The sequence below is a fragment of the Manihot esculenta genome, chromosome 10 (genome assembly GCF_001659605.2).
Source record: "Manihot esculenta cultivar AM560-2 chromosome 10, M.esculenta_v8, whole genome shotgun sequence".
In the NCBI taxonomy this organism is placed as follows: Eukaryota; Viridiplantae; Streptophyta; class Magnoliopsida; order Malpighiales; family Euphorbiaceae; genus Manihot; species Manihot esculenta.
The window spans coordinates 28,181,171-28,193,874 of record NC_035170.2 but is presented as its reverse complement, the minus strand read 5'-3'; the positions used below and the strand labels follow the sequence as shown (position 1 = coordinate 28,193,874).

Here is a 12,704-nt window from a genome sequence, read left to right as displayed (position 1 = left end):
ATTTAATCTTTAATACTTAATTTTATAAAAAAATATTTAAATTTTTATTTATAAAATGAATTGAATTATGCCAAAGAAAGACTACTGTATTGTGCATATAGGACCCATATATCAGATCCAATTTCTTATCATTTTCTTTAAAATTGTGGTTTGCTTGTTGATTGAGATACAAAAGAAAAGATTGATCTTTGGATTGGACACAGCTTTTTGAGTTTCATGTAATGAATAGATACTTTTGGTGGACCTCTGCTTCATGCCATTTTATATTTTAAAGTGATTTTTTTCTTAAAAATAGAAAAAAAAAAAAAAAAAACAGTGGGTCAGTTATTGACAGGTATCAAAATAGTCATCCAACCAAAAAAGGAAAGCTTATCTTTAAAGAAAGGGTGGACCAAAAGAAAAGGATAATAAAGAAAATAAAGAGAAGGGCAAAGCTAGATCTAATCATAGCTGATTAAATGGCTAAAAAATACAAGCAAGCTGTTAGAACACCCAACTACATGTCGTTTTTGCCTCTGTTTTTTTTCCAAATACTAGCAATTTGTAGAGCTTTTTACCACTTTTTTCTTATGTGAGTGCATTCAATCATGCACATGCATGACTCCACTTCCATTCTAATTCTTTAATTCTGCTTTCTCTAATCACAGTTTAGGGTTTAAATTGTAAATTTAAGTTATAAACTGAATTACATTTGATCAATGATGACACTTTTGAAAAAAGGGGATTTGGGGGATATCTGTTTGGATCTCTAGAGCTACATCATCTCTCCTGAAACCCATTACAGAACTTACTGGGTTTTCAATGGCAAGTCATGAGAGGTTCAATAATGACAATAATATTTCAATGAAAGATAAGAAACTCCATAAACATGAAAATACAACTATGAAAAGTTTGTATGCTATGCATGATTTATGTAATCTTGTATATAAGAAAGCAAGGCACATCATCAGATCTGATAAAGAAAGAAAAGGAAAAATAAAGCTCTTCACCAATTATCTTCTAATGCATGCTCTTGATGAATAAGTCAAATGCATGTTTCAACGGTAAGGAATTCAGAAGCACTTTTAAAAGGTAAAGTCAGGGCCTAGATGTAATGAATCCCTCCAAATCTGTTTGAACAAACAACAACAAATACACTGTACTTCCAAACTAATTGGGAGTGTTGAGACACCGAAAGCAGTGAGTTAGCAACAATAGCACCACTGGCTGCAGGAAAAGTAGAATACCCACAACAACAAAAGCTATGATCTTCCTGGAAAAGTATCATTACCAGCTTCTATAGCCTGCCAGCCGGCCAATGCCGCGGCTAAAATTGAAAACATGACCTCTTGCCCCCAGCCGAAAGTTTTTGGTGATGATGCGTATGGTATAGGGCATTGGCAATTGGCATTTGCAACTTTCTCCACGCTCTCAAGTCAAAGCCACGTCAATAAAGTTTTATTCGTTTTGCCCCTTCACAAAATCATCTGCAGTGGGATACCGCACCTGGCAGGGATTAGTGCGAGGTAGTTAATGGGCAACACGGTTATCACCTCCTGAAATTTAAAAATTTTTTAAATGCCGTTTAAATATTAGTTAATTTTCAATAAAACCATTACATTTAGCCTTTTTTTAATAAGTTAAAGAAGTCTTTTTTTTTCTTATTGGCCTAAATAAATAAATATTTAACGGATCCAAATTTAATAAATTAAAATGATATCTTTATTAAACGTAATTATAATTAACTCAGTATATTTATATTCAATTTAAATTTATTAAATATATATTTTATATACACGTCTGAACTTCTAAATGATGCAGTGAGCTAGCTGCATGCATTATTTTAATACTCAATTCTCTTGTATTATTTTAAATTTTTTTTTTTTCATTTCATATTGTTACAAAGAAAATAGGCCTTGTTAAATATCACCCAAAGCTCCATCCATTAGATCATCTACGTTTTCATTTTTGGGATACGAACCCTTCTGCTCTTACCACCACATCACATGATGAGCATTACATTGTTGAAAATAGATAGAAGAGAAATTTAACTCTACACACACGACTTGTAATCACATCGCATCTTTCCATTAACACAAGTAGCACAGCACACCACAGCCAATCACACACCCAATTAGTTCCCACCCATCACGTAATCACACATTCATCCACACTTTTAATATCACCCACTCGTTTAACCATCGGTCCGAACATTCACATACTACACTAGGCTCTGCTAAATAAAGGTCTATCCAACTTTTCTTCTCTTTGACAACAACCCAATTATAGATAGCCCTTCAAAATACTTGGGGCTATTAACAAATTCTCACCACATCACAATATTTAAGAAACATGGCAAATCAAGTAAGACTTTTGCTTTGGATACTTGTATACAGTTTTAACCAGAATTGAGGGGTCAATCCACCGTACTAGAATACCCGGTTTGCAGTTGGTCGTCGGCCAGAATGATGACATCAATAGCTTCTTCTGGTGAGTAGCACCCTACTCGGACACCCTGGAGAAATCTGTGGTCCTATATATCATCTATAATGAAGACATCTTTTTTTTTTCTTTTTCCTTCTTTCCTCCTATTCCAAGCTGTCTTTGACAAAGATTTGGATTTTCTTCAACCCACAAGTATTTAATTACACGATTATCCGGCATCATTGATGTTAGCTTTCCAGGTTTCCTGAAGAAAACCTTCCCCTCTGCTGAAACTTCTCCACGATTATCTGACCATCTGTTCAATAAAAAGAGACAGACACCAGCATACAGCAACTCTGTGCTTCAAAATTTTCATGGGACTATGCATTCCCCTGCACAATAATTACTGCACAGCATCATCAGAAAAGGCCAAAAGGCAGAAATAAGCAGAAAATCAAGCAGCTTCAGAAAAAGGAAATGTTGAATCCAGCTACTGGAAAAAAAAATTTCTAAAAGATTACAAAGCCACAGAACACATAGATTATCTATTTACGAAATAATAACACAATCTAAATGCACACCAACTGCTTATGATCAAAACTTTTTACATATTATTTGAACAATTCATCTGAATTAGCTGCCACATAAGCAGTAAAGCACCCTAATACGATTTTCTCAATTGGATTAAACTACAACCAACCTTATAAATTGGGACAAAAATAGATAAAATTAAAATTATACGAGTGCAAAATCTTGGAAAAACTGGAATTTTTTAACCATTAAGAAGAAGAAAAGGAGGTCAAAGGGGGGCATCACCGTGCCATGATATTGTGAATTAGAAATGAAGTTTACTCCAACACCACACAAAGAAGAAATGAATGAAGAATAAAGAGGCATACCTTTCCAAAAACACTAAGAACCAGAACTTGATTTTTGAACCCAGACTTGCTTCTGTGAATCCAGTGAATAAATCGTCAACTAATTAGTAAAAACAGAAGAGACATAACAGAAATTTTAGGATTCAAAATTCCAGTGCAAGCACCTCATGCGAACCATAACCAGAAACACCAACTCTCTTTGAAAGCTTCCCCTCACCAGATGAGCCATCCACATCCCTCACTGTATGGGGCCCCCTCCGACCAAAATGTTTATGTGATCCTGTGTAAGATCATCAAACATTCAAGTTGTGACATGCAAGTCATATGAATGATCCATGCATCTGCATCAGCTTGTTGACATGGACGTCAAATTTAGAATTAGTTGCCAAACAAACCATTATCTAAAGAAGAGTGACCACCACGTCCGCCTCCAAGTGTTTTAATTTCTCCACCCCTTGAATTTAATGGTTCAACTTTTATATCTCCAAGATTTCCTGGAACATCATAGACATAAATATCAAGACTAATTTCTCAAGCATAAAACTGTTAAAAAAAAAAAGACAATTTGTTATTTCTTTCAGACTAGTTGTCAGAACTATTGTACATGCATGAATGTCTTCAAATATTTGGCTATTCAGACAATTTCAACTGGCCATGTAATCACAAATAGTATGATGCTTCAACAACTCATTAAACCAACGTTTTCATATTAAATTACAATGTTAAATAATATCAAATAATGGAGTACCTTGAGAAGAATCTACACCTGAGTGAGATGCAGAAAACAATGAGGACTCGTCACTTGGACATGATCCATCTGATCGACGAAGAGGAGCCCATACACCACGATCAGGTCTGTCCTTGTTCCTTGTGCGCTTTTCCTGCTTCTCACCAGAAAAACTATGCAAGTCATTACCCACAACCTTGTCATCTGAAGCTCCATTTGCATCCTTCAAAATCAACTGTACATGCTGAGGACGAGGAGGACGCTTGTCCTTTTCTAAATTTGATGTTTGAGTTTGCTGCTCGGACTGGACCCCAGAAGAGTGATTCTGACGAGAGTCCTTGTGCAAAAGTATGCTTCTGATTATCCTGCCAGTGGCCTCACGTCGCTGGCTCTGTTTGAGAACAGAGCTAGTCTGATTTTTATCAAATGATGTTGTATTCTGCTGCAACATGCCACCACACAACTGCAAAATTAGTAGATAAAAATAATATAAATCATTACATGAAATGGTTAAATATGTAATTGTGGGAAAATATACCCTGAGACTAATCCGCAAATGAGACATGGAGGAAAACTAAGAAACTTTTATCAATAATATAGGTAGGATGAACATGGTGAATTCAATGACTACTTAAAAGAGAAGTACATTGTATTATGGTGCCAGTTGATGTGATGAAAGCAAATGAGATAAAAACTAATTGTGGAACGATCTTCAAGAAGTAATTAAAAACAGCAGGACTACTAAAAATTTCTCAGTTCACCCACTTATCTTGACCTGTAAATTTCACTCATTTTATAACAGCATTCCCATGAAGTTACCATCACAACATTAAAGAGAGGCTTCGCTTGCACAGAGATGTGGGCAAGTCTAACTAAAGAGCCATTACAAATGTAGAGGGGAACACAAAACTTACTGTTGAAATTTCTTTCTCTTTTCCTTTGAGCAGCAGGATTTTCCTTTTCCCAGTATCAGTGATCCCAGAAACTCCTAAAACAAACCATCAGCAACTAAATCATGCTTTAACCTATAGAATAGCCACAAAGCTGATGGAGAACACAAAGAAATCAGGCTAAAATGTCACAAGCAGATAATAAGAAGTCTCACTTAAATAGACATGAAGTCACCAAGCTGAACAACAGCCTTACTACTTAATAATCACTCAGATGCAACAAATTCTACAGTATCTAACACTTTTTCTCAATTCGTACAGAAATTCAATGATGTAATAACAGGCCATGCTTCAGTAATAAATAACCCCTGATAAGCAACATATTGTTTCACAGTGAATAGCAATGCCCAAAATAAAGAATGTCACACCATCATTTAACATTTCAAATTCAGTTTTCTTGTCCTATTATCATCTTTTACGGTGTTTGTGTCTACATGTAATCTATAAGTCAATCAAATGAGTGCACGATTACAATCGAAATGTTCCAACAAATAAAGAATGCTGCACCATATAACATTTTAAATCAATTTCCTAGACATACCGCTTTCATCTTCTAATACTTCAGTTCCTGATGCAGAAGCTAAATTCACAGCTTTATCAGAAAGATGCTGATCATCTCGCTTAGGAATCAAAATGTAAGTTGATTTGTCTTTTCCACTTGTGCTTTTCACCGAGTCCCTTAAAACATACTGCCATCAGATAGAATATATTATCAGCACTCTCCTAATATTAATAATTATGGCTACCTACAACAACGACAATAATTAAGTCTTAACCCCAAACTAGTTGGGATCACCATGGCCCTACAAGATATAAAATAAAATAAAAGAAATAAAAAGAAATCACTCAGTAAGCACGTGAGAATCTAAGTGTGGGCTGTGCAACATAAGAAATTCAACAACTAATGTATGACACTCATCACATTCTAAGGCACCTTTTGCCAATCAGGAAACAGTCCATGTAGAATCAACAAATATTTCATTTGCAACTTATAGTTTGACTCGACATAGCAAATATATACACTGGTTGTGTCTGATATTCAATTATTCCACATTCTAATTTCCCTATAATTTCATTTCACAAGCTTTGGTGAACACATGATCACCAAACTTGCAAAGTAACTCAATCCTTGTGTATGATTTTGCCCACCATCTACAATAAGGAGAAATACATGGCAATCTTAGCATGTAGCTAAAAGAAGAAGGCATATTGATATTAAACTCTCAGTCATATTATCATCGAGCCACAAGTAGACATTAGACTTAAATCAATAAAATGTTTAAAGCATAAATGTGAACCTGCTACCTTTCCTATTTCTCAATCTTCTTGATTAAGCCTCTCCGAACTGATCCCTATATTTAAGCACTCTATTTGTTCCAAGCACCCACAATTAGGAGTGTAAACGAACCAAACTGTTCGTGAGCTATTCGAGGCTCGACTCGATAAAAGCTCGATCGTGCTCGACTCGTTTTCTAAATGAGCCGAGCTTGAGCTCAATTTTTAGGCTTGTTTAATAAACGAGCCGTACTTGAGTTTAGCAGAATTCGGCTCGTTTAGACTCGCGAGCTAGGCTCGTTTTCAAGTTTATGAACAAGCTCGCGAGCTGACTCGTGAACAAGTTCGTGAGCAAGCTCGCGAACAAACTTGTGAACATACTCATTTGCCAACACCAATCCCACATCAAAAGTTGAAGGGATATGGAGAATTGTGACTTCTCTATAAAACAACAACCCTTCTACATTCTTTTTCATTAGTTTTGGATTTGAAAGATATTAATTAAATAAAAAAGTTTAATTTAAAAGTCTCTTAATGACCTTATAATTTAAATTTTGTTTTTAATTTAAATTTGTTTATAATTTAAATGAATTTGAATTATATTGAGCTTGTTTATAATATAATGGAGCTCAAATTCGAGCTTTTGAGTGGAGTTGAGTTGGCTCGTTAATATGATAAACGAGCTTATTACGAATCGAGCTCGAACCAAGCTCGAGTTTAATATTTATTTTATGAATTGAGTTCGAGCTCGAACTCAAGATTTTAAATTTATTTTCTAATCGAGCCTGAGCTTATCAAAGCTCGGCACGGTTCGATTACAGCCCTACCCACAATACATTCAATTGTACAATTGAGTTTGTGTACCTTCAATCTCAAGCATTGATCTCAGCAAATGCATTCTTATGCACACAAAAGATCGGACTAAATTAGCATCAATCAGGCCCTAGCATGTAAAGCAGTGAAGATACATTTGAACATTGTACATTAATACTCGTCTATTAATTTTCATAAGAAAATATTGCAACATACACCAATAAATGTTCATCTTCACTATCTTCTAGTTTATAGTAACACTAGAGCATGCAGATGGAGGCTAAAAGCAACCTATGATACATGAATTGAGCTATAAAATCAATTATGCCTCATATCTTGCAAAACATATATTAACTAATTAAGTACCTCTAGAAAACATGAATCTCAGTATGCCTCTCATGAACATAATATACTGACTACAAGTTATAACCAGGAATACCATTGTGGTTGAACCCCTCTTCTTGTCAGAACTTCGTTTGGATGAGGACGAGCTAGGACTTCCACTTGCACCAGCCCTTCTGCTACGTTTCCCATTAGTCAGTATTCTCTGCCAACATAATTTATTGCATTATAGTGGATTTCAAATAAGACAACTAAAATAATGAAGAAGCTTATCTTAAGAAAAAAGCCTCAAACTAAAGAAATACAAATCAGCAGATCAAGAGTGAAATTAGAACAGGAATGCAACTTCTAGATTTAACTAGTTTCAGAATAATGCTCATATAACATGAGAAGACGACATATAGTGCAAGCAAGTTTTAGCCTATGTTCTATACAAGACAAGGGATGAATCTCCTCCTCAATAGTGCATTAAATCACCAATGTAAAGCCTTTATAAGATCCAAATGAAAACACTCCCAAACACTGTCAAAGACATCGTACAGTTTGCAAGAGGATTTATTAGCTGTAAACAATGGTGCATTTGTTTTGAGGTTAATGGAGGTTAAAAGTTACTCCTGCAATGTGTTACACTCCATTAATTATGTTTTGTATGTCAAGGTTAACTATTAACCCAGTTAATCATTCACTCCACTAACATTCAAATTTATTAAACTAGTGGGGAGTACAATAATGGATAATGGCCGGTAAACAATAACATGAACTTTCTTAAGGAGGTGTTGCTCTTGTAACTATTATAAATAAATATTATTATTTTAATAAACATATTATTATAAACAATTGTTATAATAAATAATACTTTTTTAATACTAAAAATATTTTAATATTGTTAAAATAATTATATAATAAAAAATAGTTTATTAATATATACTTCAAACACTTAATACAGGTATAACAAACACATTTAGCTATACAATTTTAATTTGTTAATCTTCTTTCATGGGCAATACCAGGATTAACAGCACAATTGTTGCACTAGTTTCTATTACACCATTAACTGTCATTTTTGCATTGTTAACCCTGTTCACTATGTAGCAAACACACCCTAGGAGGAGATATGAGAGAATGGAAATGAATTTTTTTAAAAAAAAAAAAGTGGAATTAGTTTTTCCCTTACAAGCACATTTTGCTTTAATTTTCAAGAATATTAATTTGGAACTTTCAGCTGGATATATTGAACTTAAAAATATATACATATATATACCCGAGTTCCACTTTTTGCAGCTCTTTTCTGTCGGACAAAGTCCATTAAGGGTGTAATAATAGGAGCATCTTTTGCAGCACCTGCATTTGCATCACAGAAAAATATAAATTCGAATTGATGAATGATTAATATAAACAAGTAATAATTTTGCAACTTTATTTGTATTATAATATCATGCATTGTCTCTGCATGTGCCCAAGAACAAGCACTTTGTGACTAACCAGCTCTTTCAGCTTCTCTTCTTTCCAATTGTACCTCAGCACTGGGAAGATTCTCAGCAGGCTTTGATATCAATTTCAGGAACTCCAAATATGCAGGATCTGTATATTCAACAATGAAATACTTGAATTTAAAGGCATAAAAATGATGGCATATAAGCTCGCAAGCAACAAATATTCATGCTCAATTTCTATAAAGTTCTTTTAAAAAACAAAGTAACACAAAATCAAACCTTTTAATATGGTGCCTTCACGGCCATCCTTCTTGGACCACTGCTTTGGAACACGCTGTGAAGGAGCATACTCAACAACAGCTCTAAACTGAGTGCCTGAAAGAAAGGGATACGTACTTGAAAAATCCATATCTTGTATCAATAAGAAATCTTGCAAGGATTTCACATTCAAGAACAAGAAAGAAAATAAAATAAAAATGAGAGACAAAATTACTCTCAAAATAAAGCATGATTTGAGTCTCATTAATATTTTAGAATGAATGCTCAAGAAATACCCTTCTCATTGACGAAGAGATGGCCATTAAAGAACTCTGCAAACTCCATAACGGCTTCTGGCCTTTTGAAATCAATATAGGCTCTAGAATAGGATTGATGCTTCTGGCTGCAATCATTTCCAAAACCAATTATAAGAAAATTTTCTTAACCATAAAATTTACTTTGAACAAAAATTCTAACCTACGGGAACCTGTCTCCATATATTAATTTTATTTCATTTTCATCGTTCTGCATAAAAACTTGTTTCGAGATTAAAAAAAATGAAGTGAATTTTCAAGTTCACCATGATTAAGGAAAACAAAATTGAAACCATAACTAGGAAGAAACAGAATGTAAACTTTCTTTTTTTAAAATTCAAACAAAAAAGTTCCAAAGGGAAAAACAAAAAAAACAAGAGCATAAAACTGTAAAACTGCAAATACTATATAAATTTTAAATATAAACTTCCTCATCTCTTTACACAATGTATTGTAATTTGTAACAAAAGCATAGAGGTAAAAAAAAAATGAAAACAGTTAAAATCAGTACTAAACCTTAAACTATATAATCACATTTTTCAATGGTTTCAAAGGCCTAAACAGCACAGTAAATTAATAAAGAAAAGGGAACTCCATATATGGAAGCAATAATTAGATATACAAATAGACATGGAAGTCAAATACACACAACTCAGTCAGCATAAAGATGAAATAGCAAAATAGTTAGTAACTGGCATTCCCTTTTCACCAAGTTATTAGCAAATATTTCAAATGGTCGGATGTAGGCAATGAATAATCCACATTTCACAGTTCTACTACAGGCATCTCATTCTAATATTTATTTTCTGATCTCTTAGATGTCATGCAATAAACATAGAAGAGGAAAAATGAACCAAGGAACAGCCTAAACACTTAAAAACTTCACACTGTCATCAATTTTTTACTGCAGATTCATTTTGTTAGTTTCACATTACTTCCCATTATGCTTCCAACCCATCTCCTCATTTCACACAAAATTTAAACAACTAAGGAATTTTTTCCCAACTTTGCACGATAGGTCAACCACCACGCTTCCAGTAACTGTTATTGAGACCATGCAGAAGTGCAAGACATTTCAAGCCAACCCAGTGCCCCATTTCCTAATCATATGCATTTACACCCCTAAAAGCCCCAGAATGCCACAGATTCGCATTGCAAGTACCTGATTTTAAATCTATAAATTAACACCACTTGAAGCCAAGGACCGCACCTTTTATACATAACAGCAAAAAATCCACTTTAAACGGGCACAAAAACAGTAAAATAAACCTTGAAAAAAATAGGAGGTCACTACAATATGGTAAAATGAACCAAAAAAAAAACCCTAAAAAAGGTCTCAAATCGGGTAAAACATATAAATAAAAGTGCTAACCTGTTCTTGCCAGGACGGAACGAAACCCAGTTATAACGCCCAGCAAAAGCAAAGTCGATTTGCTCCATTAACATGACCTGAGAAATCGTCGGTGGCAAGTGGCGGACCACTACCTTCGTCTTCTCAGATTGACCCTTCATACCTTAAAAAATCTAAAAGCTAACAAAAAAAAACACACAAACAAAACAACCCTAAAAATCCCAAATCCCAAATCGAAACTGTCTTTCGAAATAATCTCTACTCTCCTTCCAAATATGTTTGAAAAGAGCAGAAATCAAATAGAAGTTACATCTTCTTCATGAGGTAATAGCTTCGATCGAGAACAATTTTGAGGCCTAATTGTGGAATCGTGCCCTAATTGCCATGCATGAAAGTTCTAAGAGAGGAAAAGAAAGAGACGCAGAGAGAGTAAACGAGAAGGGGGATTAAGAAAAATCTTTAGTACATACGGTTTATGTAAAAAAAAATACGTATTTTAGGAGGCGTTTTTCCCTCAAAGTTTTGCTGTGAATTTCACATTCTTGGTTTGATTTGGACAAAAATAAAAATTAATGTTATAAATTGGTAGGTCCAAACTAAAATAATTATTATTTTAAAAAAAATAAATAAACATTTTATGAAAATTTTATATGTAGAGGGTACCAAAGGGGAGAGGGAGAAAGAAAAGAGTCTTCGGCTTGTGATCGTGCTTCCGTCGAATCGGTCTTCGAGTTTGGTATTTTTCTTTCTGTTGATGATCCTTTTCCGTCTGGATTTGCCTTCTTTTGCCGGCAGAAATGTTGTTTTTCTATTTTCCTTTTATGTTTGTAACTTTCTTTCCGATTTTCTTGGTAGTAGAAGGTATGCTGATTTTAATTATTTGGTTTTGTTGCTATGGTTGTTTCTTTTATATTCTTCATGGAAGTTTTTGTTTTTCCTGGAGGAAAATTACTTCCATAATACAACAATTTATGGTGATTTGCTCGATTTATGAAGCCACTTTATTTTTTCTATGAGGAAATAATTTTTTATGATTCTGAAATATTGAATGCTCTATTGAACTTTCAAAAAGGATTGTAATCTTTTTAATGTCTACATTTCGAGATTGTGCCACTATATTAGTGACTATCAATCCCTTATATGGCTGATAGACTGATTTCTGCTGGTTGCTATTGGTATTGCAATTAAAAATTTTCATTTATTTGATTCTGTATATGTTAATTAAGGTCGTTCTTATTTTTTCGTTAGGTTTGATTGATTTTATTATTTACTCTATAGAGTGATAGATTGGTGGATAGTTATCGGTATTAATGCGTAAGGGATCTGAATGATTGAGTCTAGAAGAGAGCAGTATTCGGTTCAAACTGAAAAAAATCGATCGAATCGAATCGATTTGAAAATTTGGTTCGGTTTTTTATATATTTCGGTTCGGTTCGATTTTTAATTTCAAAAATTTTAGTTATTTCGGTTCGATTTAGTTTTGATCAGAAAAAAATCGAAAAAATCAAACCGAATCAATTAGTGATAATAATATGTTTTTTCAATAATATAGAAAAATTAAATCATATTAAATTTAAAATATTTTAATTAAATTTTAAAATATTAAAAATAATGTGTAAAAAATAAAAAAAAATATTAAAAATTGAAACTGATCAAACCGAATCGAACCGAATCAGACCGATTCAGTTCGATTCGATTTTTGATCAAAATCGATTCGGTTCGATTTTTATAAACATTAAAATTTTAATTTTCAATTTATTCAATTCAGTTCGATTTTAAACCGAACCAACCGAATACTCGCCCCTAATTAAGTCTATTTAGTTTGATTATATTTGATTTTAATTGTGATTTGAGCTTTTACTATATATTTTAGAGTCTTCTATAAATATAATATGTATTGATTTATTTTTCATAAATCAATCCAATAAAAAATATGGTATTAGTAGAAAAAAAATAATAT

The 12,704-nt window shown here is 33.4% G+C and overlaps 1 protein-coding gene across 5 annotated transcripts; it reads right to left on the bottom strand.

The window, feature by feature from the left end:
* Positions 1-2,045: 2,045 nt before the first annotated feature.
* LOC110624935 (regulator of nonsense transcripts UPF3) lies at positions 2,046-11,590 on the bottom strand. 5 transcript variants are annotated; one of them, XM_021770410.2, is made up of 13 exons: positions 10,766-11,590; positions 9,376-9,482; positions 9,101-9,196; positions 8,871-8,969; positions 8,650-8,729; positions 7,486-7,593; positions 5,500-5,647; positions 4,923-4,996; positions 4,048-4,471; positions 3,677-3,775; positions 3,446-3,561; positions 3,303-3,354; positions 2,046-2,809 (listed from the first exon to the last, which is right to left on the bottom strand). In XM_021770410.2, the coding sequence occupies exons 1-12, from the start codon at positions 10,903-10,905 to the stop codon at positions 3,316-3,318; spliced, it is 1,530 nt and encodes a 509-aa protein (XP_021626102.1). In that variant the 5' UTR covers positions 10,906-11,590; the 3' UTR covers positions 2,046-2,809; positions 3,303-3,315. The 5 variants fall into 5 exon arrangements, with proteins under 5 accessions (XP_021626102.1, XP_021626101.1, XP_021626100.1 ...); XM_021770409.2 differs by having other exon boundaries at positions 2,046-2,795; positions 4,030-4,471; positions 10,766-11,586; XM_021770408.2 differs by having other exon boundaries at positions 4,030-4,471; positions 10,766-11,585.
* Between the last annotated feature and the right edge of the window lie 1,114 nt (positions 11,591-12,704).